The sequence below is a fragment of the Arvicola amphibius genome, chromosome 3 (genome assembly GCF_903992535.2).
Source record: "Arvicola amphibius chromosome 3, mArvAmp1.2, whole genome shotgun sequence".
NCBI classification, from domain to species: domain Eukaryota; kingdom Metazoa; phylum Chordata; class Mammalia; order Rodentia; family Cricetidae; genus Arvicola; species Arvicola amphibius.
In genome coordinates this window covers 71,519,368-71,544,702 of record NC_052049.1, presented here as the reverse complement: position 1 = coordinate 71,544,702, position 25,335 = coordinate 71,519,368, and the positions used below count along the sequence as shown (strand labels likewise).

The 25,335-nt window shown below is 37.4% G+C and overlaps 1 protein-coding gene across 1 annotated transcript in view; it reads left to right on the top strand.

Annotated features, from left to right (window-relative positions):
* Pcsk1 (proprotein convertase subtilisin/kexin type 1) overlaps nucleotides 1-16,930 on the top strand; it is a 37,891-nt gene extending 20,961 nt beyond the window's left edge. Inside the window, exons 7-14 of the mRNA XM_038322105.1 lie at nucleotides 325-497; nucleotides 1,744-1,956; nucleotides 4,439-4,539; nucleotides 10,554-10,787; nucleotides 11,790-11,947; nucleotides 12,981-13,114; nucleotides 14,461-14,622; nucleotides 16,550-16,930. Coding sequence (XP_038178033.1) covers nucleotides 325-497; nucleotides 1,744-1,956; nucleotides 4,439-4,539; nucleotides 10,554-10,787; nucleotides 11,790-11,947; nucleotides 12,981-13,114; nucleotides 14,461-14,622; nucleotides 16,550-16,930 — 1,556 coding nt within the window. The remainder of the gene's footprint in view (nucleotides 1-324; nucleotides 498-1,743; nucleotides 1,957-4,438; nucleotides 4,540-10,553; nucleotides 10,788-11,789; nucleotides 11,948-12,980; nucleotides 13,115-14,460; nucleotides 14,623-16,549) is intronic.
* The last annotated feature ends 8,405 nt before the right edge of the window (nucleotides 16,931-25,335 follow it).

Genomic DNA, 25,335 nt, shown 5'->3' with positions numbered 1-25,335 from the left:
CCTTTTGATCTCAGTATTAGGGGCAATAATTTGAATCATCAACAATAGCAACAAATTGCAGCTACTTTGTAGTACATACTATGGACTCTAAAGTCCTCTCACAAAGGCATGGGCTGTGTCTTCCGTGCTCTTAGGAACTGCCTCACAGCTGTGGCAAACATCCAGGGACTGCCTTGCTTTTTGTTGTTATTGTCTTATTAGTTTTTGTTTTAGTTTGCTTCAGAAAGTCATTTAAGAATATGATTATTAGTGTTTTATTTTTTTGTTTGGACACACTGGCATTCCTGTTACATTCTCATTGTGTTGCTTCTTTGTTTTGCTCAGGCATAAGAATGCTGGATGGCATTGTAACAGATGCAATTGAGGCCAGTTCAATTGGATTCAACCCTGGCCATGTGGATATTTACAGTGCAAGCTGGGGCCCTAATGATGATGGGAAAACTGTGGAGGGTCCTGGGAGACTAGCTCAGAAGGCATTTGAGTATGGTGTCAAACAGGTGAGATGCTTGATTCGGACTTCCAGGGGACTAGTAGGAGAGGAGAACACTTAGGTTAGACAGAAAATACAGTGAGCTTTGTGGAAAACACCTTCACAAGTATAACTGCACTTAAATAACTAAATTACTCTTCAGGCAATGGGTGTTCAAGATTAAGAGCAATATTTGGGTACTACATGGCACAGAGATTCATAATGTTTAGAATATTTACATTGAAAATATTTTGGGGGGTTAGGTAGATAGCCCAGATGAAAAAGTAGTGGTTGTAAAACATGAAAACTTGATTTGGAGCCCCAGCATCTGGGTCCTAAGCCACAAAGGACAGCAGTGCACATTTGCTCTCCCAGTGCTGAGGCAGCAGAAACAGGAAAAGATCCCTGAAGTTCACTGGCCAACCTTTGATGAGAGACCTTGCCTTAAACAAACAAGATGGATTATTTAAAAAAAATAGGTAGATAATATCTCAAGAATGACAATCAAGGCTGATGTCTGGCCTTCACAGACGTGTATGTACTGCTACACACACACGTATCTGAACACATACATACATGACCCCCATACACATGCACACGTGCTGGGTCATCTCTAACCCAGTCTTCTTCCAGGTGCTGTGAGAACGCATGCCTGAATGCAGCAACACCTGTTGTCTACATTACACTTGCACCTGGAATCCTCTCACCCGTCCGATGCTGCTCTTTCACTTGAGTTTACTGCATTATTGGACAGATTCTAAGACCTTGAACCAAGCAGAATGAGACAAAAGTAGATGCTTTGGAGAACACCAATTGAAAAATCACAGAAAAGTGGCCTTGACGAGTTTCATTCAATCCAGAGTCTTTTAATGCAGCTGCAAGGCAGATCTGAATAATGCCTGATTTTGTCATTCTATCAGTCAGACGATTCAAGCATAAATAGAGGAAGTTCAAAGATTCAAGGAGAGTGACATAGCCAAGTAAAGAGTGAAGAGAATTATAGTTCTTGTGCTAAAGGCCAGATTAATAAAGAAGAAAGAAAGAGCTCTGCTGGACCCCACTGCAGAGAGGACCGTGAAAACTAGAAACTGGCCAGGACACTCTGGTCCTGGTCTCTGATATACAGCCTGACATTGACACCTGAGACCCTGAAATTCAAGACAGATTCCAAAGATTGTCTCTGAGAACATTCTACATGTATTTTCTGGTAGTTTTGTGGACTTGTCAGTAACCACAATAGATGATGATCATTTGTTTTATATTTTGTCTTTTAGGGGAGACAAGGGAAGGGCTCCATCTTTGTTTGGGCCTCTGGGAACGGGGGTCGTCAGGGAGATAATTGTGACTGTGATGGCTACACAGACAGCATTTACACCATCTCTATCAGCAGCGCCTCCCAGCAAGGCCTGTCACCCTGGTATGCCGAGAAGTGCTCCTCCACACTGGCCACCTCCTACAGCAGCGGTGATTACACAGACCAGCGAATAGTATGTTTCAGATTGCTTTTGTTTCTATATCTCTGCTAGGTAGAGGATCAAGGCAGGCTTTCAGAACAATCCTCTTCCCTGACCTTTGGTGAAATTGATTTGCTTCAGCTTAATGTCTCTGTTGGGGAGACTCAGGCTTACTCACTTGAAAGATTGACATATATTAAGTTTCTCTCCAGGGATAACAGCACTTCTGCCAAGATGATCTTCCCTGTCATTTTTTTTTTAACTCAGATCAGAGAAGCCGCAAAACCTGTCATTACATATAGCAGACACTCCAAAGACCTTTTCTGCTTGTCTGATGCATCTCTGGAAACAGCCTAGAAGGAGATTTCAGGGTCATAGGGCTTCATCATCCTGTGCTTTGTGATCCTTTAATAACAGGGATATAGTCTGACTTGACTGTTAGCAAATGATAAAAGTATAGACTGTACACTGGTGATATCGCTTAAGAAAAGATGACCTACATGAAAAATAACAGTCTCAATTTCGCCTGAGGTGAACTCCTCAGCCTTCAGGGAAGCAGCACAGGGAGTTATAGGCTTCAATCTCCTCCAGCCCACGCAAGCCTGTGCCTTCACTTCCATGAGTCATGAACAATTATTGGATTTCCCTTCAAGGGCATAATGATGAAGAACTGTTTGGTGGCACTGAGAACAGAGATGGGCACTTTAAATTTAAACTTTTAAAGCCTCAAATTTAACTCTGGACATAGACTCCACTCAATAAAGCATGTAGATCCTAACCCCAATAAATTAATAAATTAGCAGGCTGTGACCTAGTTAATAATTACTAGGTTCTGGGGACTGGTTGCCAGTAATCCCAATAGATTATGATAGTATTATACAGTCTGTCTTTTAGGGGAAACAGTGTAAGGGCTCTATCTTTGTCTACTCTTCTGGGAAATGAGGGTCCTGGAATATATGGACAATTCCCACTAACAGCACTAATGTCTGGTTTGCACATGATGGATGAGTGTTATATTTCTCCTTTTCTGTACCTACTTTAGGCAACAGAGCTGTTTAGTCTCCACTGAAAGGTGTTGGCCTCCCTTTCATGCCATATGTTCAGTTACTTGAATAATAGACTGTGACATTCTACTCAAAGGTTCTTTATGGTAGGCAGACTTTATAGCTTTACAAAGAACATATCAGACATCTGTCCATGGGTGTCAGAGCCCCTAGCTGTTGCTATTTCTGCAGCATCCAGAGTTGGCTTGTTAAATTGAAATGTTAAAATTGCCTGGTAAGCATTTTAGAATTGCTACTGTATAGACTTCCCCTCACCCAAAACCCAGTGCACTGAAGCAGGGAAGAGATTAGTCCTTAGGTAAACCAGTTCTGGCAGAGACAGATGGTGGGTTCTATTTGAGACAGTGGCAATAATGCTGTTTCTTACGTAACCCTTTTCCTCCACATTGTCATCTCTGGAGGCTTATTTGCGTCAACAGGTATAAAGGGCATCTTGACTTCCGCAGCTCTCTGAGAAGCAGAGCCACTATATCGTGAGAAATTCAAGGATACTAAGTAGGAAGCCAAAGGAGGTGCTAATAGAACAAATTATTTTTTTACACCTCCCTCCCACACACTGAGATCTCTAGCTAACACAAAGACACTGAAGCCAGGGTGGGTGTCTGCTTAGTAATCCCTTGGCCCCACTGTTTGTTCAGCCAGCAGACTGACTGGAAGGCTTTGTGGTATTTCTGATTTATCTCAGTAACCTCTTTATTATGCTAAAGTTAGCCTGCACAGTTTCTTACATACAATAATACTGTTTTCAAATACTTTCACAAAGCAGGCTCACACTTATGTCTCGGACTGAGTCTGAAAATATAAATCCCATTCTGCTAATAAGAAGAACATATAATGTGACCACGGGTCACATCTAATACACAGTAGTTTTATGATCTGAACCAGAACCAAATGTGGATTAATTTTTAAATCTGACCATCTAAAGGCAGAAGACATGAACTCATAGCTTTCCAATCAAATTTAAAGTTAATGGGAAATCTATTCTAAGTAAGTTTTGTTCAAAGAGCTTTGATCAAGATGGCGTTATATTCTTGTGTGACAGAGGCAGATAGACGTCAATCTGAAGGCCAGAGGGAATGTTGTTTGAGTTATAATTTCTAAATATGCCAGACCATGCACAATGGACCTGATGATTAATGGGCTGGGATGATTCATAGTGATTTAGAAACATTTCCTTTTTTTATAGACACATTTCGTTTAGGAATCTCAGAAGAGAAAATATTCATAGTGGGAGTACTTCATTCTCAGAAAAGGCAACTCACTGCCAGAATTATAGACAAGTTGCATATAGAGGCGAGTAAACTAAAATATCAGCAGATGGCAAATATCCGGTCGCTGGTGCTTGAGAGGAAGAAGTGAATGGAATCTTGGGCTTCTTGGTCTCAACAGATGCAGACTCCGGTACCGTTGCTCCTCCTGTGCTCCTCATGTCTCTGCCTTTCTTCTTTCAGACAAGTGCAGACCTCCACGATGAGTGCACAGAGACCCACACGGGCACCTCAGCCTCTGCGCCTCTGGCTGCTGGCATCTTCGCGCTGGCCTTGGAAGCAAAGTAAGGCTCCCAAATCTGGTCAGCTTTCATACTGTTTTCTGAATATGTGGTTATAGGAGAAATGTTAGACAACTACAAAACAGGAACAATAACAAAATACAGATAAATTGTATCACTTTGAAATTTTCATTGTTGACATCTTAGAATAGATTTAAATATATATATATATATACACACACATATATATAATTTCTTATTTTAAATTATTTTCTAACATTTAAAAATCTATAATATATTATAGATATTGACTCACATCTCAGTCAATGTTCCTTGGCTTTCTAAATTTATGTTTTCTCCTAGTCCTCCTCCTGGGCAATAAGCCTGTCCTATCAGGCAGAATTCTGTTTAAATCATTTCCTGGGAGTGATGCTGAGATCAAGTATGCTTTCTTCAGATTATAAAGCATTCATGCTGGAGCTCATGTAACTAGATAAGACATGGTAATTAACAGCAGGTTTTTATCTTTTCATACTACTACAAACTATAAATACAAATTTTGGTAAAACCATCCAGTCATGTTTCTATAAATACTGGCTTTTCTGATATGTTCCTTAAGGCAAGCACACAGAACTGGGAATTCTGAGCCAAAGAAAAGGTGTGCTTTAATAATTTTGAATCATATTAACAAGTTATTGCCTTGAAAGACCATATCATGTTATTGTCTCACCAGGAGTAGATATTTGAAGCTGCTAGTTTCTAAGATACTACCAGTGTTCACCTTTAAAGTATTTGCTGTGTAGAGGAAATGGTATCCTGTTTAATACTTGAGTCATTATTGATGAAGTTCAGAAATTTGACCAGTTGTCCTGTGTTACAGCCTCTTTATGGGCCTGGCTTTCTTTTATGACCTAGGCTCCAAAGATCCATTAATACTTTATCAGTTTGGCATTTACTATCTGTTTAGTCATAGGTAATATAGTGTAATGAAGCTAATAAGTAATCAGCTATGTTTGCTGGTCTATTTTTCTAGAGTTTCTTTCTTTAAAACATCTCATAAACCAAAATTAGACTCAAATTGTTTGTGTTTGTTGTATCTCCTTTACCACGCCTAACTTCTGAATCCTTCAGACCTTTATTTTAGTATATGATGTTAAAAAATGGATTTAGCAACATTTTTGCTTAAGAGTTGTTCAACATTCTGACACTTAAAACAGAAGGCGAAAGGCAGAGCACATTTACCCCATACATGCTTCCACGGCTTATGTTTCCTTGTCCCTGCCTTCTGATGCTGGGTGACAAGAGGTTAACCTAGCTGGAAGAGGTGTAACCGCCTCCCACATGTTTGCAGACTAGACTCAGGAACAGACATGCTGCCTTCCAAAGCACCTGGAAGAGTTCTGAGCCGCTGAGTCTTTGTTCAAAGGAGTCTGGTGAAGCTCTGGGTCCCCTGGGGCTCCCTGAAGAGATGAGGGTGGAATTTCTGGGTATCAGCAATGAGACCAGGCATGACCCCTGTCCAGGCTCCTATCTAGTGTCTACCTATTGGGAAGAACTGGAGAGATGTTTGATTAAGTTGGACTTTTTCCCTTCTCTATTCACTGTCTATCTGATGCATAGAAATACAGTACACTAGTCCAAGCCCATTTTTGTTTACAGTGTTTTTATAACATAAAAACCTTATAGTGTTAATTTTTATGTAAAAATTAGTTTACTTTTTATTTATATGTATGCATGTGTGTGCACTACATGCCTGCAATGCCTCTACATGTTAGAAGAGGGCATCATAGCCCCTGGAACTGGAGTTACAGGTAAGTGGAGTTGCCTATAACTTGTTCTGTGCTGGGAATCAACTCAGGTCCTCTCAAGAACAGAAAATGCTCAAAACCCATGGAGCCATCTCTCCAGCCCCAGAACTGAGGTTTTAAGATTTCTGAACCTTCATACCTACATGGGAGGAAAATTGTCTAAAAATCATCTTGCCTAATTAATCTTATTTACTGCGAATGAGCTTTGCCTAAAGGAGGGGCATCATTGCTGTGAAATGCATGCCCAGTTACCAAGTAGTCTGCCAATTTCTTTGCTCCCTAAATGCGGAATTATTTGAGAAGGTATATAAAGAATTTTCTGGGCACTGGCTTGTGGGTTCTAGAAGATCAACATCATTTTCATGATTAAAACAGTAGTTTGTGATCATCCAGGAGCAGAACATACGATGTTACTTTCCCTAATTTTGATTCTAGTTATCAGTACAACGAACATAGCTGTCTAAGCACTTGTATCTATCCTGCTAAAGTATATAACAATTGTTGAGATGTCTGTTCTCAATTGCATAAGCCCTATTCAATGGCCTATTCAAGATTATATCAGAAAAATCTGAATACTAGAATTTCTACATAGAAGCCTAAGCTATGTCCATAGTCACTCTAGACTGAATCATTCAAATACTCATCACCACCTAGGAAACAGCCACAGAGAATGAATGGTTTTTGATTAAACTTGTCAAGAATGGCATTCAGTGCTTATCATGTTCTTATTGTGGGTCAGACACTGTGCTAAACTTTTACATATAATGTTAATTCTAATCCTTATGTTTATAATATAGAAACTAGTAGTCACTTTTTATAAATAAAGAAATTGAGACTTAGAGGGGTTGAAATTTGTGATTAATATCTCACAAAAAAGATGTAAACTCAGTCCTGTCTGCCCTGAAATGGTACTACCTCATGCTGTTCCCGACAGCTCTGACAGGGAGAAGAGTGTTGAATGGAATCCAAGCATCCCACCAAACAAAGGAGGCTGATGTGAAGAACATGTAGTTTCCATAAAAGGCTACAGTCTAGGACACCTTACTGTACTTATGAGGAAGAGCTAGGAGACTGGAGAAGAAAGGAAAATAGAAAGAATTATTTCAGGCTGAAATAATCTATAAAGCAAGACTTTTCTTCCTTAGGCAGTAACCCTTGAGTACAGAATCCCCCAGGGCAAGTTATTTTCATGCTCTTTCCAAATTGCTAAGGACCGAGATTCTAAAGAGTACATTCTAGAAGCTGTGTTCATCCAAGGCATTTTAATGCTAGGAGTACTTTAATCAAGCTTTGGGAATTAATTACTCTACTCTTAAGAACTGTCTTCTACAACTTCATCCAGCTGTAATTATGGGATTGTCCAATAGGGTAACAAATAGGCAAATTCAGGAGATTTCCATGATTCTGAAGCCTTATGGTAAGATAGAACCTTTGAGAAATATGCATTTTTTATTAAATAATGCTTTATTTCACATGAGTGAAACAATGCAGTTTATAAAAGCAATGAAAAGCTTAAAGTCTTGAAATAGTCCAATGACTAACAGCATTAAGCTTCTAAATTAAATCAATATTAAGCATAGCCTACTTATTATTCATCAACATTGCTTACATATACTCTTTTTTATTATTTTTTGATTATAATTATATGGTTTTATCCTTTCTTTTTCTCCTCCCAAACTCTTCTATATAACCTTATTACTCTTTAAAACTCATGACCTCTTATTATTAATTATTGTTACATATGTATATAAATGTGTATTCCTAAATATAACCTGTTCAGTCTGAATAATGTAACTTGTGCGCATGTTTTCAAGGTAATTGATGTGCTTTTTCCTGGAAGACAAATTTTCCCACCCACTCTCAGTATTCATTAGATACCTGTAGTTCTTTGTGTAGGATTGAGGCCTCATATACTTTCTTTGGTCCACTTTGACATGTCTGTTATTGTTGTCCTTGTTCAGTTCATGTTTGGGTAGATTTGTTGGTGAGACTTTTGTGTGCAGCTTAGATATTTTGTTATATCCTCCTGGTAGATGTATGTGCACATGTATGTGCTACAGAGGACACACATGTGGAGGTCAGAGGATACCTTGCAGGAGTCAGTTCTCTCTCCTTCCACCAAGCAGCTGTTGGGGGTAGCAGTCAGATCAACAGGCTTGATGTAAGGTGTACTTACTTGTTTGCCAATCCCATATACTCTTTGCCTGGCATTCTTCTGTGTGTTTGCTGAACATCATGGAATGGGGTAATAAGTTTTCACTCCTTGTGACTAAATTCTAGCTAAAGCAGCTGAAAATAAGACACGAAACCGATGAATTGACCAATATGTAGTAATATGGAGAAAAGAAAAACATCAGAGCAGGGTTTGACCACCAGGAGCATGTTGGGAAGAGCTGGATATCTCAGCAGGGTAGTCAAAGAAGGTGTCAACCTATTGTAAAACTTTGAGTCTCCAACTTTAACATATTGTTGACAAATTAATTTTACTAAACTACCAAATGTCTCCATTTTCTTGAACAAAAGTCCAGAATAATTCCCACTGTCTAAATGATAAAATCGAAGCTGACTCTATGACATTCAGCATCTTCAGGCTTCTGACTCAGTTCTCCTCATTCTCTTCTCTGCCATAGCACACAGATTGTAATCTGGCCCCAGCTGTTCTCCCACATCATGCTACTTCTGCTCCTGTTGCCATGGACTCCCTTTCAGAAGTTCTACTAACCCTTCAAAGTTCACCTCACATATGTCTTTCCAGAAAAGATGTTCTCCAGGCTTTCATAGTACATTAAGTTATAAATGCAGCATTCAGCATAGAAAGTTACATAAAAGGCTTTTTAACTGTGCTTCCCATTTCTGAAGAACCAGAACCACCTCCTTGAATATTCTAATAATATTTAGCATAGTACCTTTCAAGAGTAATCTCATGAAGCCAAGAGTTTCTTGATAACTTTCATTTATTTTTATTCCTCATTATCTGCCAAGGATCAGATTTAAGATAGGTTCTACAATGCTCAAGTCTCATATATGAAATGATATAGTAACTGTAAACAATGTATGCACACCTTCTCATATATTTTAAGTAATTTTCAAATTACTTACAATATCTAATACAATGTAATGCCTATGTTACATGGCACTCTTTAAAGAATGGTAACAAGGAAAAGTATATACACAGCAGTACAAATGAAAAGATTTTTTTTAAAAAAAAAATATTTTTAATCTGTGTTTGGTTGAATCATAAGTATGTGGAACCCAGGAATATAGAGCTGACTACATTAAAAAAAAAAGAAGGCAAGATACTGCATGACACATTATAGCTCTCAATGACACTTAGATGAAGAGGTGTTGGAGAGGTGGGAAAGACGGGGGAGAGATGTGGGTTTCTTATTTGATTGTTTATTTACATTGGTCCATTTTGAATTAATATGTTTTTAAATTTTCTTTTGAGAGGATGCTACAGCAGTGAGAGAGAGATATGCAGGGACTGAGAAATGAGCAGAATTAGGATACATGATGTGAAATTACCAAAGAATCAATAAAAATTAAATAAAAAACAAAAAATTGCTTTAGATAAATACAAATAACTAGAGTCCATAACAAATTTTTTTTATTAAATACCTTTTGTAAATATATATTCTGTTGCTTAATGCTACGTTGTTTTATTTAGAACTCAATACAATACTAAAAATTCTTACCTACAGCATTCAAGTTAAACTCTTACTATCAGTAAAATTCAACCTTAAGCACTGTTGACTTTGTTGTTAAAAGCAAACTTAATATTTTTATTTGAAAAAGAATATCTTTCCGTTTTCTTCTGGCAGGCTGCCTGCAATGTAAAGTTAAGCCTTAGAGGCAGCTTTGTTTTGTATAACAGTAAGACAAAACATCCTCAAACCAATACCAATCAAAAATTGGTTTTAAGATTCTTTCTCTGGGGTTGGTATATAAAATTAAAAGTAAATTTTTTAAATAAAAATATGAAATATATTCTTTCTCAAATAAAAATATTAAGTTTGCTTTTAACAACAAAGTCAACAGTGCTTAAGGTTGAATTTTACTGATAGTAAGAGTTTAACTTGAATGCTGTAGGTAAGAATTTTTAGTATTGTATTGAGTTCTAAATAAAACAACGTAGCATTAAGCAACATAATATATATTTACAAAAGGTATTTAATAATCCTTAGAAGGAAATGCTTATTTTTAGGACTTGAGTTTATAATAATACTTTATTTTATCCCTAAAAGATACTTTGGGTCACTTTCTCTCTAGCCCAAATCTCACCTGGAGAGACATGCAGCATTTGGTTGTCTGGACCTCTGAGTATGACCCATTGGCCAATAACCCAGGTTGGAAAAAGAATGGTGCAGGCTTGATGGTGAACAGTCGATTTGGATTTGGTTTGCTAAATGCCAAAGCTTTGGTGGATCTGGCTGATCCTAGGACCTGGAGAAGTGTGCCTGAAAAGAAAGAATGTGTTGTAAAAGATGATGCCTTTGAGCCTAGGTAAGGACTTGCAGAAATTTTGAACAATGTCACTCCCAGAGCACGGCTGGGAAAGCTGTTGTCACTGCAGCTTTTCTCATACACTTGGTTGTATGAAATTGCTGAGGATGGAGTTCACAGAACAGCGTTCACTTTGTCTGTGTCCCTCTGGGGAGTCATGGAGAAACCAAAGATCTGCTAGTCATGCTAACATCTTTCCGTTTTCTTCTTGCAGGCTGCCTGCAATGTAAAGTTAAGCCTTAGAGGCAGCTTTGCTTTGTATAACAGTAAGACAAAACATCCTCAAACCAATACCAATCAACAATTGGTTTTAAGATTCTTTCTCTGGGGTTGGTATATAAAATTAAAAGTAATTTTTTTAAATAAAAATATGAAAAATATTCTTTCTCAAATAAAAATATTAAGTTTGCTTTTAAAATACAACTTAGCATTGATGGAATCCAGTACTTGCCAACTAGTGTCACCTAAAGCTTATTTCAAAAGCCCTACTTCCTACTGCATTTCTTTATGGATTATCCTGGCTCATTGTGTGTGGTTATAGAAACAGAATCTGCTATAATTGTCATTCTGTTTTTATCAAGGTGACCATAATGCTAATAAAAATCCACTCACACAAAATTCCCTATCCTGAAAAGCATGGAAACATGCAGTAGGAAGGCCTTATACGTGAGTTTAATTTTTATGAGGATCTTATTGATAGCTTTGTTATGGGCCACTTTTATTGGATTGAAGACAAAACTGAACTTGATTAGCATCAAGTTAAATAGCATCATATTTATATATTTGCATTCCTTACCATTTTCTTATGCATTAAATTCTCCTACAGATAATTCTGAATTGACCTCTCATTCAGATAATCATATAATAATTATAAACCTTGCTGATTATCTGGTCAAGACCATGATTGCATGGTCCTGCATGCACCTGTGCAACTGTTTCAAAGAAGCAAAAGGATGGCAGGAAGTTCCCCTTTCTTTAATGTTGCTTCTCTAACATATGTAGAGCCCTGAAAGCTAATGGAGAAGTGATTGTTGAAATCCCAACAAGAGCTTGTGAAGGACAAGAAAATGTTATCAAGTCCCTGGAACATGTACAGTTTGAAGCAACAATCGAATATTCTCGTAGAGGAGACCTTCATGTCACACTCACTTCTGCTGCAGGTAAGCTTCAACAACCAATCAATGACTGTAGGAACAAGTCTCATTGTAGCCATTTACTATTCTTTAAAACATCATCTTTCTTCCTGCTCACTACCACTAGACCTTAGGTAAAGGGTTTGACCTACTCCAGTATGCTAATTAATAAACTTTTCTGAAGTCACCTGTTTTCAAACTACATTCTTTTCCCTAGGTTAAAGACTGAGCATTTACGTCTCTTAGATGACAGTGATATATTTTCAATAATTATCAAAACTTATAAATATGTCTGGATTATTGAGGTAATCAATTGAAAAGTTAAGAATTGTGACCCATAAAGTTGAATAAGAATAGTGATTAAATCTTCACAGTGATACAAATAAAAAATACATGATAATATAAACTTTACCCTATTCCTGAGAGTGTCCTAGTTAAGATGAGTTAAGAACTGTTGAACCATAAACCACAATCCAACCAAAAGTTGTCCCAATATATTTAAGTATGTTGATGGATTGGTGAGATAGGCACCTTCTGTTAAGCCTCACGGCCTGAGTGTCATCCCCAGGACTCATGTGATAGGAGAGAACTAATTCCCACAAGTCATCCTCTGAATTCTACACATGTATCATGGCTCACACATGTGTATGCACAAGCCCTCAAGCACACACACATGCACACACACACAAACACATATATACAAATAAATAAAAATATATTATTAAAATATCTTACAAAATATTTTGATAACAGTCAGTTGAATAATTTCAGCGTCCATAGACAGTAGACAAGCAAAGATGTGCTAACTGACTCTGTGATCTTTCTGGCAAATGAAGTCTTGGAGCTTGAGAGTAGGATCTATTGATTGCAGAGGTATACTTTCTAGATGCCTTGGAGTTTGCCTGAAATACTACTAAGATTCCCAGCCTCTCACACTGACAGACTATATATAGTTCACTTAATCTTACCCATATTCATCAGTTATTAAATGCTACAGTGAATCCTATGATCAGACTGTCAGGTCAGAATATTCACTAACATGTTTGTTGTATGAAAATAGGAACCAGCACCGTACTGTTGGCTGAAAGGGAGCGGGATACATCCCCCAATGGCTTTAAAAATTGGGACTTCATGTCTGTTCACACATGGGGAGAGAATCCTGTAGGCATCTGGACATTGAAAATTACAGACATGGTAAGCATGAGTAAGAAGACAAAGAAACAAAACTCATTCAAAATATTTTGAAGTACTTTAAAATGTTGATGACATTCCTAGCTAGGTCCTAATGAACTTGACTTGTCCACTTTTTAGCAGAAAAAAAATAAAAGTATAGGGTTTCCCTGCGCACTTATTTACATAGACAATAATTTTAAGAGACTTCTAAATTCAGTTATGTTTTAAGGTAGGAAAAAATGTATGCAGCCAGCTATGTAACCTAGAATCATCCATAATCACAGAGACACCTGGCTATGAAGGCACCTTTGCTAGGATATTTTGCTGGAGTCAAGGAGAGCATCCCTACAACTCATCCGCTGCTCTCACTGAGTAGCAGGTTCCTGTTTCAGGTTAAGCAAGACATCTTATTTAATATCTTATTTCTACTTTTAGTAACAAAAATACACTACAGTTTTTTAAATTTTGATTTCTAAAGCTCAAATGATACTCAACAACATTACAGGTTTTGAGCACTCCAGACTTTATTTGGAGAATAGAGACTCTCAGCTGGTAAAAACCTGTATAAACCCTTTAAGACCAGAGAGATTTGGAAATCTGAAATACTTGTGGTTGCAAGCATTTCAGATGATGTATTTGTGCTAATACTCTTTCTGACTTGCTAAAGTACAGTGCCACAAGGATCAAATGGCAGGGCTGTCTCTGACTTGAAGACAAATAGCTGAATTCTTAGTTCCTGCGCCATTCCCCTGTTTTCTCTGTAGGCTGTGATGTAAATTTATGGTGTTCCACCTTTGAGGTCTGAGAGAAAAGTGTAAGGACCAGCAGTGCAGATTTCATTGCCTAGATAATTTTTAAAACTAAATGACTTTAAACTTCAAAAGATGAACCTGGATCCTCTGGAAGAGTAGTCAGTGCTCTTAATCAATGAGCCACCTTCCTATCCCCTCCTGAATTCTTTAGCTCAGCTTCAGCTGTGGGAAACTAAGCCCAATGGCTTACTACGATGAGTCTACTTCATGTCACATCCATACAGTCTAATGCCACAGGTGTAGATGTTTGACTTACGAATGTTTCAGAAACAATCAGCTTCTCAAGAACAGGACCAATGTGACAAAACAGATTCACCCAGGGAACTCTGCTTTTTAAACTTGACTTTGAGGCAATCAATCAGTCTTTTAAAATGTTGGACTTCCATAGCATTAGAGAAGTGGATCCAGCAGTTCCTTTCAAAATAGATCTTTGAATGTGAAATGCACAACCCCTTAAAATTAGATTTTAACTATGAGATTCTCTAGGCATTTTTGATTAGGTTTGTTTTATATTTGAAACACAGACTAAAACATACATGTGCTTGTTGTTGCCAGTCTGGAAGAATGCAAAATGAAGGAAGGATTGTGAATTGGAAGCTGATTTTGCATGGGACCTCCTCTCAACCAGAGCACATGAAGCAGCCCCGTGTGTATACATCCTACAATACTGTCCAGAATGACAGGAGAGGAGTGGAGAAGATGGTGAATGTGGTAGAGGTTTGTGTAGCTCTGCTCCTGCCGTGTGTACTCTGTTCTTGAACAGTAGTAAACAATGAGAGAGTGAAGATGCATCTAGTTTTTACAAAGGGAAGAATTTATGTATAAATAGAGAGAAAGGGAAAGAAAAACTGTTGGTTCTCAACTGGATGAACCTTTGTTTTTTCTTATAGTCTTAAATCTGGAGTTTATTAATTAACGTTGATGAACATAAAATTAAATTTCATAACATGAATTTTATCCATGTATGACAACATATTGCAACTCATGCTGGGTCTTACATGGTTGTGTATACCTATTATAATATATTATGCAGTATTTTATTTCAGGGCAATTATTCCATATTAGTTGGGCAGTGGTGGCACACACCTTTAATCCCAGCACTCAGGAGTCAGAGGCAGGTGAATCTCTGAGTTCAAGGTCGGCCTGGTCTCTGGTCTACAGAGTGAGTTCCAGGATGGTCAAGGTTATACAGAGAAACCCTGTCTCAAAAAAAAAAAAAACACATAAATTTATAAAAAATAATGTCAGTTTTATTTTATTTTATTTCATTTTATTTTAACTGTAATCTCTGTAATCTGGACAGAAAATATTTAAAGAAAGGAGACCAAGGTTAGACAGTCAAATCATGAAAGCTTCTCTTCACTAATTTCTCTTTAGAATTGGGACTTAGCTGACATGCCTTGTTATCATTAAGAAGAGTTATGAAATTACAGCTTCTCTTAGAAAAATTCATAGTGTAGCCAATGTGATTCTAGTTCCAGGAGATACTGGCTCTGCCTCTTTTAGAAGGCCTGAAGAGAGGCCATCTGTTTCCCCACATTCTCAGAATCTGATATAGTGCCTCGCTGGAATAATCTACCCTAAGTGGGAGATCTCTCTACTGGACGTTTTAGAAGGTTTTGAGGCATGACACTTACAGGAAGAACTTATAAACTAACTTTGAAAAATCCTCAAATAGGCTTCTGACTTTGTTTGTATTCTACTAAGCATAGTCCAGGTACAGTTTTTCCACAACAATTGAGGAGAGTTCACACTGTGGGTGTTTCTGCAAGATTGTGGGGCAATATTATAGAGGCCACATATTTTTGTAGTTCCTTTCCAAGTATTAACAGGACTTTTCCTTGTTGAAGTATTGAAATATGATCAGCCCTTATAGTCCACCAAGTAGAAATCAAAAATATTTGAAGCAACTGCCTCTGTACTGAACAAGTACAGACTTACTTACCTTTATCTATTCCCTTAAATAATGCAGTATATCAAGTATTTATTATGTATTACAAATGCCCTAAAGATGATACTGTATACCAGAGGATGTATATAGGTTATATAGCAATCCCTTCAATTCTATGCAAAGGACTTGAACATCTGTTGATTTTGGTATCATGGAAAGACCTAAGTGACACCTGTATTTCCATAATGGTTGAGAAAAATCCATTTCTCAGATCTCCCAGCTCCTGCTCATGACCTCTCTCCCCTGAGATTTTCTCCAAGTTAAGAGCATAGGTCCTCTAGTCAGCTGCATTTGCCCACAGCAAGCAATCGATGCCATTCAAGCGAGTTGTTAAATACTTACTGTCATTTCCCCAAATGGATTAGATTGTAGCAGGCTTTATAGTGAAGGAATACAGCACATTGAATACATACTTGCATAGTCTCAATCTCCAGTGCTACCAGACATAGAAGCATTCTGATTTCTACTTTATAGCTAAAATTTTTGGAGACTGAAATTTTGCCAAAGCTGAGCCAGTAAGGGGGAAAATAAGGGTTGAGATACAAAGCCTTATAACTCCAAAGCTTGTGTTCTCTCTGCTCTCCAAATTGTTTCTCAAGGGACCTGTAGTGGGCTTGAGTTAGGTGTGCATCTAGCTTTTCTGGCTGTAAATAATGAATTTTCCTCCTTTGTTGATGATATTTTGTATTTCAGGAGCAACCCACACAAAAGAGCCTGAATGACAATCTCCCGGTGCCTCAAAGCTCCAGCAGCAGCAGTGTGGAGAGCAGAAGAGATGAGCTAGCACAAGGGGCTCCTTCAGAGGCCATAATACGGCTCCTACAAAGTGCTTTCAGCAAACACCCACCTTCAAAGCAATCACCAAAGACGTCTCCAGGTGCAAAGCTCAACATCCCTTATGCGAATTTCTATGAAGCACTGGAAAAGTTAAACAAACCCTCCTGGCTTGAAGACTCTGAGGACAATCTGTATAGTGACTATGTTGATGTTTTCTATAATACCAAACCTTATAAGCATAGAGATGATAGGCTGCTGCAAGCTCTTGTAGACATTCTGAATGAGGAAAATTCTTAAGTGTTTGGCCCCAAGTTGGAAATATTCATGAATCCTCCTTCTCCTTAGATGGTCCTGGGTCTGGAGCTGTGTCACTGATTCCTATGCTTATAATGTCCTTTGTGGTTCTTTTACCTTTTCTCCTCAAACTGTACCTTGGGGTGAGTTCCAAAAGGAAAATACTTCTTGAATGGGTCTCTGTATTTGAGAATATCTTCCCTATCTGTATGAGTAAAGCAACATCTTTCTAAAGTCACTGTTGACATACAGCTCTTTACCAAATGGAATGGGTCCTTGAGCCTCCCCATTTCGTCTCACAAGAATAGGAAAAGACTAGGAGATTAATTTTAACTCAGAAAAGTAATCTACAGAGGTGGGGGGGCACTACAGCTTATCTCATTTCCTATTTTTGCAATGGAGTTCTTTGAATTTTGATCTTAAGGAAGCATTCATAAAACATCTAGTGAGAGTTCACAGCTCACTAAGGACCCTAGGCCTCTCTATATCATGTGTTGCTCATGCAGAGGATGCTGATCTGACCATTTTAGAGAGGGTAGAATAAAATACGTTATTTACATATGAAAGCAGATCTTAAATTTTATATTAACTAACTAGAATAGTGACAGAATATTCCTCTTGATTGGCATGCAATGTAGAGATCTCTGTGGATCCAGAGATAGCTGTGACTTATACTGTATATGGTCTGGCCTTTTATTTTCCCATCTGCCTTGTATATTTCCTTTCTGAGACACAAGCTCAAAACTCAAAGAACTAATCAATGCCATTTTTCTCAGAACAAAATTGAACTTGAGGTTGGGAAATTCCTAGTCATAGTTTTGTTTAATAACAAGTAACTACTCAATATATAGAGAGCCAATGTATTAACAGGGAATGTGTTGATTAAAGAGGAGAAGCAATGAGAGGTTTTTCACAAGTCATGTTCCTAGGACAGGTTCTTCTGACTTTCTGCAAATGAGTGTTCATTTCTGGATACCACAGGGTGTTCTCCAATCTCTGAGGACAATATTCAAATTCTTACCAATTTTCTTCCATGTTTCAAATAAGAAAACAGGTAGGCAGCACTTAGGTCTTATTTGTCCTTTCTGTAAGTTATACATAATGTGTTGAAAATGTGAAAATGTGTTCACGGTGTGAGATTTCACATAAAATCTGATTTTTCAGACTCTTCTTCCATCATGGCAATAGCTGGCTTGAGATAGCACCTTCCTAGTAAGATTTGAAGTCTAGGCTTCCCTGGCCAACTTTCTTACAATGGCTGCTTTATTTTACTACTTGGTATCCCATGGGCATTTATGCCTTTTTAATTAAAGTGTGTTAGTTAGAGAAAATAAGGTTTCATTTTTACATTCTCCTGCAAGTATTTCATGTACTTGGCTAATGTCTATCCCCATCTTTTCTGCCTGTCCCCACTTGCTTACCTCCTATTCACAAGTATTCTTGCTTCCAATTCCTTGTCTTTTCATTTCATCTGGATTCGATATATGAGAGAAAATGTGATATTTGTCTTTCTATGAATGTGATTCTTCCCACATTAAATGGATCTATATAACGTGTAACTGCATTAAGAAAAAAGATTATACATGATTACTTCCAGACAGGCTCTGCCATTAATAATTGAGATTGCTATGACTTAGTTAGTTTGGTGCATTTTTAAGGAAAAGAGTACTTGGAATCCTAAAATACCTCTGAAGTTTTAATATGAGCACTTAATCTTATCTCACCTGGATATTCATTTGTACTTCTCTTTGACTGGAGACCCCACTTCCTTATCTTAATATGCCAATATAGACTCTAGTTAACTGTATGCCTGCATTCTACAATTGGGTTCCTGTTTGCAAATTTTCTACAAAATCTAAGCATTCTACAGTCACTCCTAGCATTGAGCCAGTTCAGAAAGACAACTCATTTGCTTTGGTTTGAGTGTGGTTAGTATGGTAATGTTCACCTCCTTGTTTCATTATTTGATTTTGTACATAGCAAGGCTCTCTCCAGAGCCATGACCATGATGCCTAGAAGGTTTGAAGTAGCCCTCTGTCTTTGAAGGTTTTACATTGTTTTGCTATAAAGTTTAAATGAATTTTCCACTGTTGTAGCATGTTAAAACTAAAAATGCCTTATGAGTTATTACATTAAATTTCAACTAATTAAAAATGGCCTGGAGGATAATATTGGTAATTGATAATTAGTGACTTAAAATAATGAAAGAGTTGGAGGTTGACCCCATTTTTCCCTAAATCTTATACTAAATATATGGAGATTTTCTTCAGCCCTCTCTAATAATATATTTTCCCTGTAAGAACTTCAACCAACTCATGGGCTATAGCCAAAGGTTCACTCTGGATAAGCTTTAATATTAGACAATACCATGCTTGAATGTTTCCAACCTGTAGTATATATTGTCTAGACATAAAATATTTTTGTCAGTCTTTCTCAGTGCCTATGTGGATTTTGTGAAAATGTTAAGAACAATAATTATATAATATTTCCCTTGGAATTTTAAGCTATATTTTCTTTATAGGTATTTATAATATACCAATTCTTTTATCAAACAGAATTTTAAAAAGCATAATAAATTATATTGAAGAATCAAAAGCTTTCATGATATTAAGAATGTTTCATCCAATAAAATATTTTTGAAAGGCATGCCCTTGTGAATGGAAAAGTATATCTATAGATAGATAGATAGATAGATAGATAGATAGATGTGTGTGTTTGTGTGTATGTATAAAAGTATATATGTGTGTGTGCATATGTATGTGATGTGATAATAAAAGTTATGTTCACCTAATATCCTAAAACAATGTACAACTGAGTCTAACATGGTCTTAGAATTCTTAATGGATTTCCTGCGTTACACACTTGATGTATTAATCAGAATATGTAAATATACTTATAAATAAGAAGAATAAATTGCTCTTCACTAAGTCAAAAAGGAAAGGCTCATATTTAAAACAAAAATAGGTTTTCTCTTTTTCCCAATGTTCTTTCTAAATGGACTTTTTAGAAAATTGGGAGGTTTACAATAAAATGTTGATTAACTCATTTTTAGGAAGCCAGACCTTCTTAGAAACAGATTAAGTACCTACTTGAACAAGCACATGTCATTTTCCTACTCAACCCAGGCTTTCATTGTTCATGATAATACAAGAAATCTGTGTGACTGAGCTTTAACTGAGGTGTTGAGGAGGAGAAAAGGCAGACAAAACTGAAGGGACTCACAGCCTTGCAGAAATCATTTGTGACATTTCTGTTTAAAGGCCAAAGTAAAGGCCACTTCTTCCAAGATGTCCCTTGATCAAGCCTCCAGTCTCAATCCTCAGGACAGTCTTTCCTCATGCACAAGCTACCATCCGCCTCAAAATTCTACAGCTCAGAAACAGACCTTCTGTCTCTGAAGATGGGTTTCCCTGGCAACCAACTTGCTTCTCCTAAGAGACCAATCATTTAAGCTTAAAATAATATTTCAAGTATTCCAGAGGGATTGTTCTAAAAGGGTTTTGTCCTCCTAGTTCAAAAATATATTTTGTAAGTATTACTCTTGACCAATGCATCAATAAGGAAGTGACTATAGGCATTGTCATGCAATTGTCCAGATAGATAAAGATCACTTTTGTGGTTTCTCTACCATGTGCACAACTTCCAGAAAGTTTTCCTGAAATGCTGAAAAACACTTTGTTTGCCTTCACATGTCCAGTGGGTTTCTCTATTGAACCTGAAGAGGAGACATACATAGTTCAAAAAAAGTTCTTGAGTTGTGTTGAGGGGTATTTGTACACTGTGTGAAGATGTGTCACTGAGTTTGGTTTAATAAAAGTTGAATGGTCAATAACTAGGCAGAAGAGGTTAGGCTGAACTTCCAGGCAGAGAGAGAGGAACTCAGGGGATAAACCTAGGCCCACAAAATTAGCCAGTGAGACGCAGAGGGAGTAGGACATGCAGAATGGATTGGATGAGAAGGAAAGAGCTATGTGGCAGAATGTAGATTAATAGAAACAGATTAATTTAAGATATAGGAGCTAGTGGGACAAGCCTAAGCTAAAGTCAAGCTTTCATAATTTATACTAAGTCTCTGTGACATTACGTGGGGGTTGTCAATTCAAAAAATGTCCAACATAAAAGATTTACTACATTTGGTACCCAACATGGGGCATGGCCACACTAACGGAGAAATCACACCAGTCAGTGCCTGGGACTCTCCATGAGTACTCACAACAGCCAGCTGCCACTCATAGGGATTTTAGAAAGCAGGCTCAGCAGCTTATGAGAGTTAGGGTAGATAAACACAGCTTCTAGCTGGTACTGCAGGCAAGTAAGATTTGGCTGTAATGGACCTGAAAGTGGCAGAGTCAGATATCAATGACATATACTAGTGGAACCAGCCTAAGTTAAGGCCAAGCTTTCATAATTAATAATAAGTCTCGGTGACATTATTTAGGGACTGGTGATCCAAAGAAAGTCCAACAGGAAAGGCATGCTACAGGGCTGTCTTTTATTAATTGAATTTGTTACTTGAGAATTACCTCTCAGCCTCATCAATGTCCCCTCCTCCCTCTAAATTCTTGGCATGCATAACATTTTGTTTTATTTCATGATCCATTAAGTTTAAGCAGGGTTCTCTATGTGGCCATTTGTTTGAAATTATACATTGGAACTTGGGAAAGGTAATTACTTCCTCTCTCTAGAATTTTTCAGTAGCCAATAATTCATCAGGGATGAATAGGACCTCATGATCCAATAACAGATTTCTTGCAGGGCCAGTTTTGTGTAGTCCCAGCAATGGCAACAGCAGCTGATATAAGTTCAAGATCCCAATGGCTGTATTACATGTAGAGGATGATATTTCTCAGTTTTTCTCCCTACTTTTCAGTTCTCACATTATTTCTGTACTGAAACATTCCCTGAACCATAGATTGGGAGGTATAAATGTCTCATTTGTGACTGAGAACTCAACTGTCACTTATTCTCAGCCCATTGAATGAGTATTCACTACAGTTCATTGCAAAAGGGACTTCTCATTATGGCTGAGAGTAGTATTTTTATGGGTATAAATATAGATGGTTAAAGGATAGTTTGACATTATGTAAATTTAACTAAATCAAAGTAGTAAGTTTATAATAGGTAAACTTTTAATTTTTGAGTTTTTAAAATATTTTTATTAATTTATCTCAGATAAGACTCTACCTCCTAGTGCCCCAAATTTGTATCCTTATTATGCTTAATTTAATAATTCATTAGCTTCAACTTGCATTGTCCATATACTTCTGAGTATAGGAACATCCACTGGAGTAAGATGGACCTAGGAGTTCACCCTAAAGAAAATTGACTCTCCATCCCCCTGGCACCATAGCTCCTTAGTTAGGGAAGGGCTCATGAACCCCTTCTTATTCCATTCTAGAATGCTGGCTGACTTGGTTTTGTTGAGGTCCTGAGCAGGCTACCACAATTGCTATGAGTTTATAGAGGCAACATGCCTATGATGTCCAGATGACCCTGTTTCACTTCAGTCCTCCCCAACCTTTGGCTCTTACAGTCTTTAGTCTCTCTTCCATGATGGTCCCTGAATCTTGAGGAAAGGTGTTGTGATATAGGTATTTCGTTTATGACCAATCACTCCACAGCACTTCTGCACTTTAACCCATGGTGAGTTTTTGTGTTAAGCACCATCCACTATACAAAGACACTTCTCTGATGAGGGATAAGAGTTGCACTGAATATGGGTAAAAAAACATGAATTTAAAGAGAGTTTGATACTTCTATGCCTATTTAGCAAAACAATAGTACTAGGTTTCCTTTAAGGCTGTAAATTGATGGATGCAGTGGTCCTGTCATGTCCAGAAGATGCTATCTCATTCTAGTCTACCACCATATCTGACTCTTTCTAACTCTTTTTCCATAATGGCTTTGAATCTTGGGGGCAAAGTGTAATATAAGTGTTTCATTCGTGGCTTCCCCAACTTAGTGTTCTTGACTGTATTTTCAGTGCCATAGATATATATACATACATATATATATATATATATATATATATATATATATATATATATATATATATATTTATGTTGAAGGAGCTGCAGGCTGGCCTGCGTTTTGTCCCACCCAGCTCCTGCATGGCTAGCTTAGCCCACTGCTTGGTCCATTAGTTTCAGCCTCTTGTTGGCTAATTCTCATATCTTGCTTTAACCCATATCTAATAATCTGTGGAGCAACACAAGGTGGTGGCTTACCAAGAAAGATTCTAGCCTACATCAGTCTTGGGTCAAAGAATCATGGCAACTGCCTCACTGCCTTCTTCCCAGCATTCTGTTCTGTTTTTTCCACCTACCTAATTTTCTATCCTATCAAAGGGCCAAGGCAGTTTCTTTATTAGCCATAGAAAGTAACACATAGACAGATGACCCTCCTTCATCAAATATATATTATATATTTATATAAAATATATATATAAACTATATATCACATAATTTTTTTCTACTGTGATGCAGCCGGGGAAGCGGCGGGTGCAGGCCGTGGGAGCACGGGGCTGGGGGGACGCGAGAAAGCGGGCCTCACATTGGGCGCCAAAATGTAGCATGTGTGGTCGGCCAGCAATGGGAAATAACCAAACTAGCCTTATCTGAAATACTCAGCTTTAATAAAGGGAGGAAATGGGAGAAACTTACAGAGCCAAGGTTTCAGCGAAGAGCAGCGAACCAAGAGGGAGAAAAAACAGGGGCACCTATCCCAAACCCGGTTCTTTTTAAAGGTACCTTTTGCCCCTGGAGTGGCCACGCCCCTCAGTGCAGGGATTGGTCAGCCACCCCAACAGTTGATACACTCATAACATTTGTACCAACTATTGCACCCAAAGGGATATCTTGTAATTTTAAGTGATGATTTAATTTTATGAAGTTATACAAATAATATATGAACACATTATTATCATACAAAATTTTAAATACAGAAGTATGTTCAATAAAAATTGATGGCTCATTAGACTAATACACCCTTCATCTGAGTTCAAGAATATATATCTAGATTATATATTCAGTTATATCTAGCAACTTAAGTAAATTTTCTCTATAATAAGTATTACAATAAAATTGAAGTGTATAAAATACTGCATAAAAATTAAAGGCTCCTTGGCCTTGAGAGGGAGGGAGGGGAGGTATGGGTGGAGGAGAGGGGAGGGAAGGGGGAGGAGGAGGGGAGGGAGGGGGGAGGAGGAGGGAAGGAGACGGAAATTTTTAAATATAAAAAAAAATAAACCATGAGAAAAAAAAGAAAAAAAAAGCAACAAAAAAAAATTAAATGAGACATATAACTATGGTCCTTACTTACTTTGGAAGTGCATTATCCATCAATTTAGATGCCCATCAACTGATGACTGGATAGTAAAAAGTTGTGCATATAGACAATGGGATATTAATCAACTGAAATGAAAACTGAAATCCTGAAATTTTCAATTGGGTGGAGGTGGAACTGAAAAAATATTATACTGATTGAGGTACTCAGGCCCCTAAGACAAATGTCTCATGTTCTTTCTCATATGAGAGTTGTTTCCTCAAATCTTTTGTTTTGTGTATTTAAAACTAACATGGAGTAGATATGGATGGTAGGAAACCAGAAATAGATATTGACAGAGTGATGAATTTGATGTGACAGGACATAGTAGAATATAAAAGAAATGAAAGAAGAGACCAGAAATTTGGGGCAGAGTTCAAACAGGTAGTGGCGTAAGAATACTATGCAACTGAAGGGCCATGTGAAGTCTTAAACAAAGTACTGGGATTTAAAAGATAGCTAAGCAGTTAAGAGTGTTTACTGTTATAGCAGAGGACCAGAATTTGATCTTACATCTGCATTGTGCAGCTCACAAATCTCTAAGGAATCTGAAACCCATTATGGTCTCACAGAGTTCCTGTATACACATGTGTGAACACACACACACAAATGACATAAAACCAATCTTTAGAAAAATAAAGTATGCATAAGAAACTATTTGTGAAGTGTGTTCTTGCAAACCAAATAAAATTTATAATAATAATGTGTAGTAAAATAGACATGATATGAAAAATATGGGAGAATTCTGGGAGCTAAAAGTTTAAGGAGGGGACAGAGGACAGGGAAGAGAGGATGTATGAAGAAAACTTATGAAATGCCACCAGTTTGTAAGCTAATTGAAAATATACAAATTTATAAAGGAGTTAAATAGATTTATTCCACATTAGTGAACCATGCTACTCCAAGAGGACATAGATTATTGACAGAAAATATAGGAGCAAGGCATGGATCATCTCCCTTTGACTTATTTCTCAAAGAGGACTCCTGAGATATCCAAAACAATATAGGATATTGAAGCTGCTTTTAGCTTCCCACCATAGCTAGACAGTAAGACCTTATTTTTCAAGACATTACACATTTTGGTT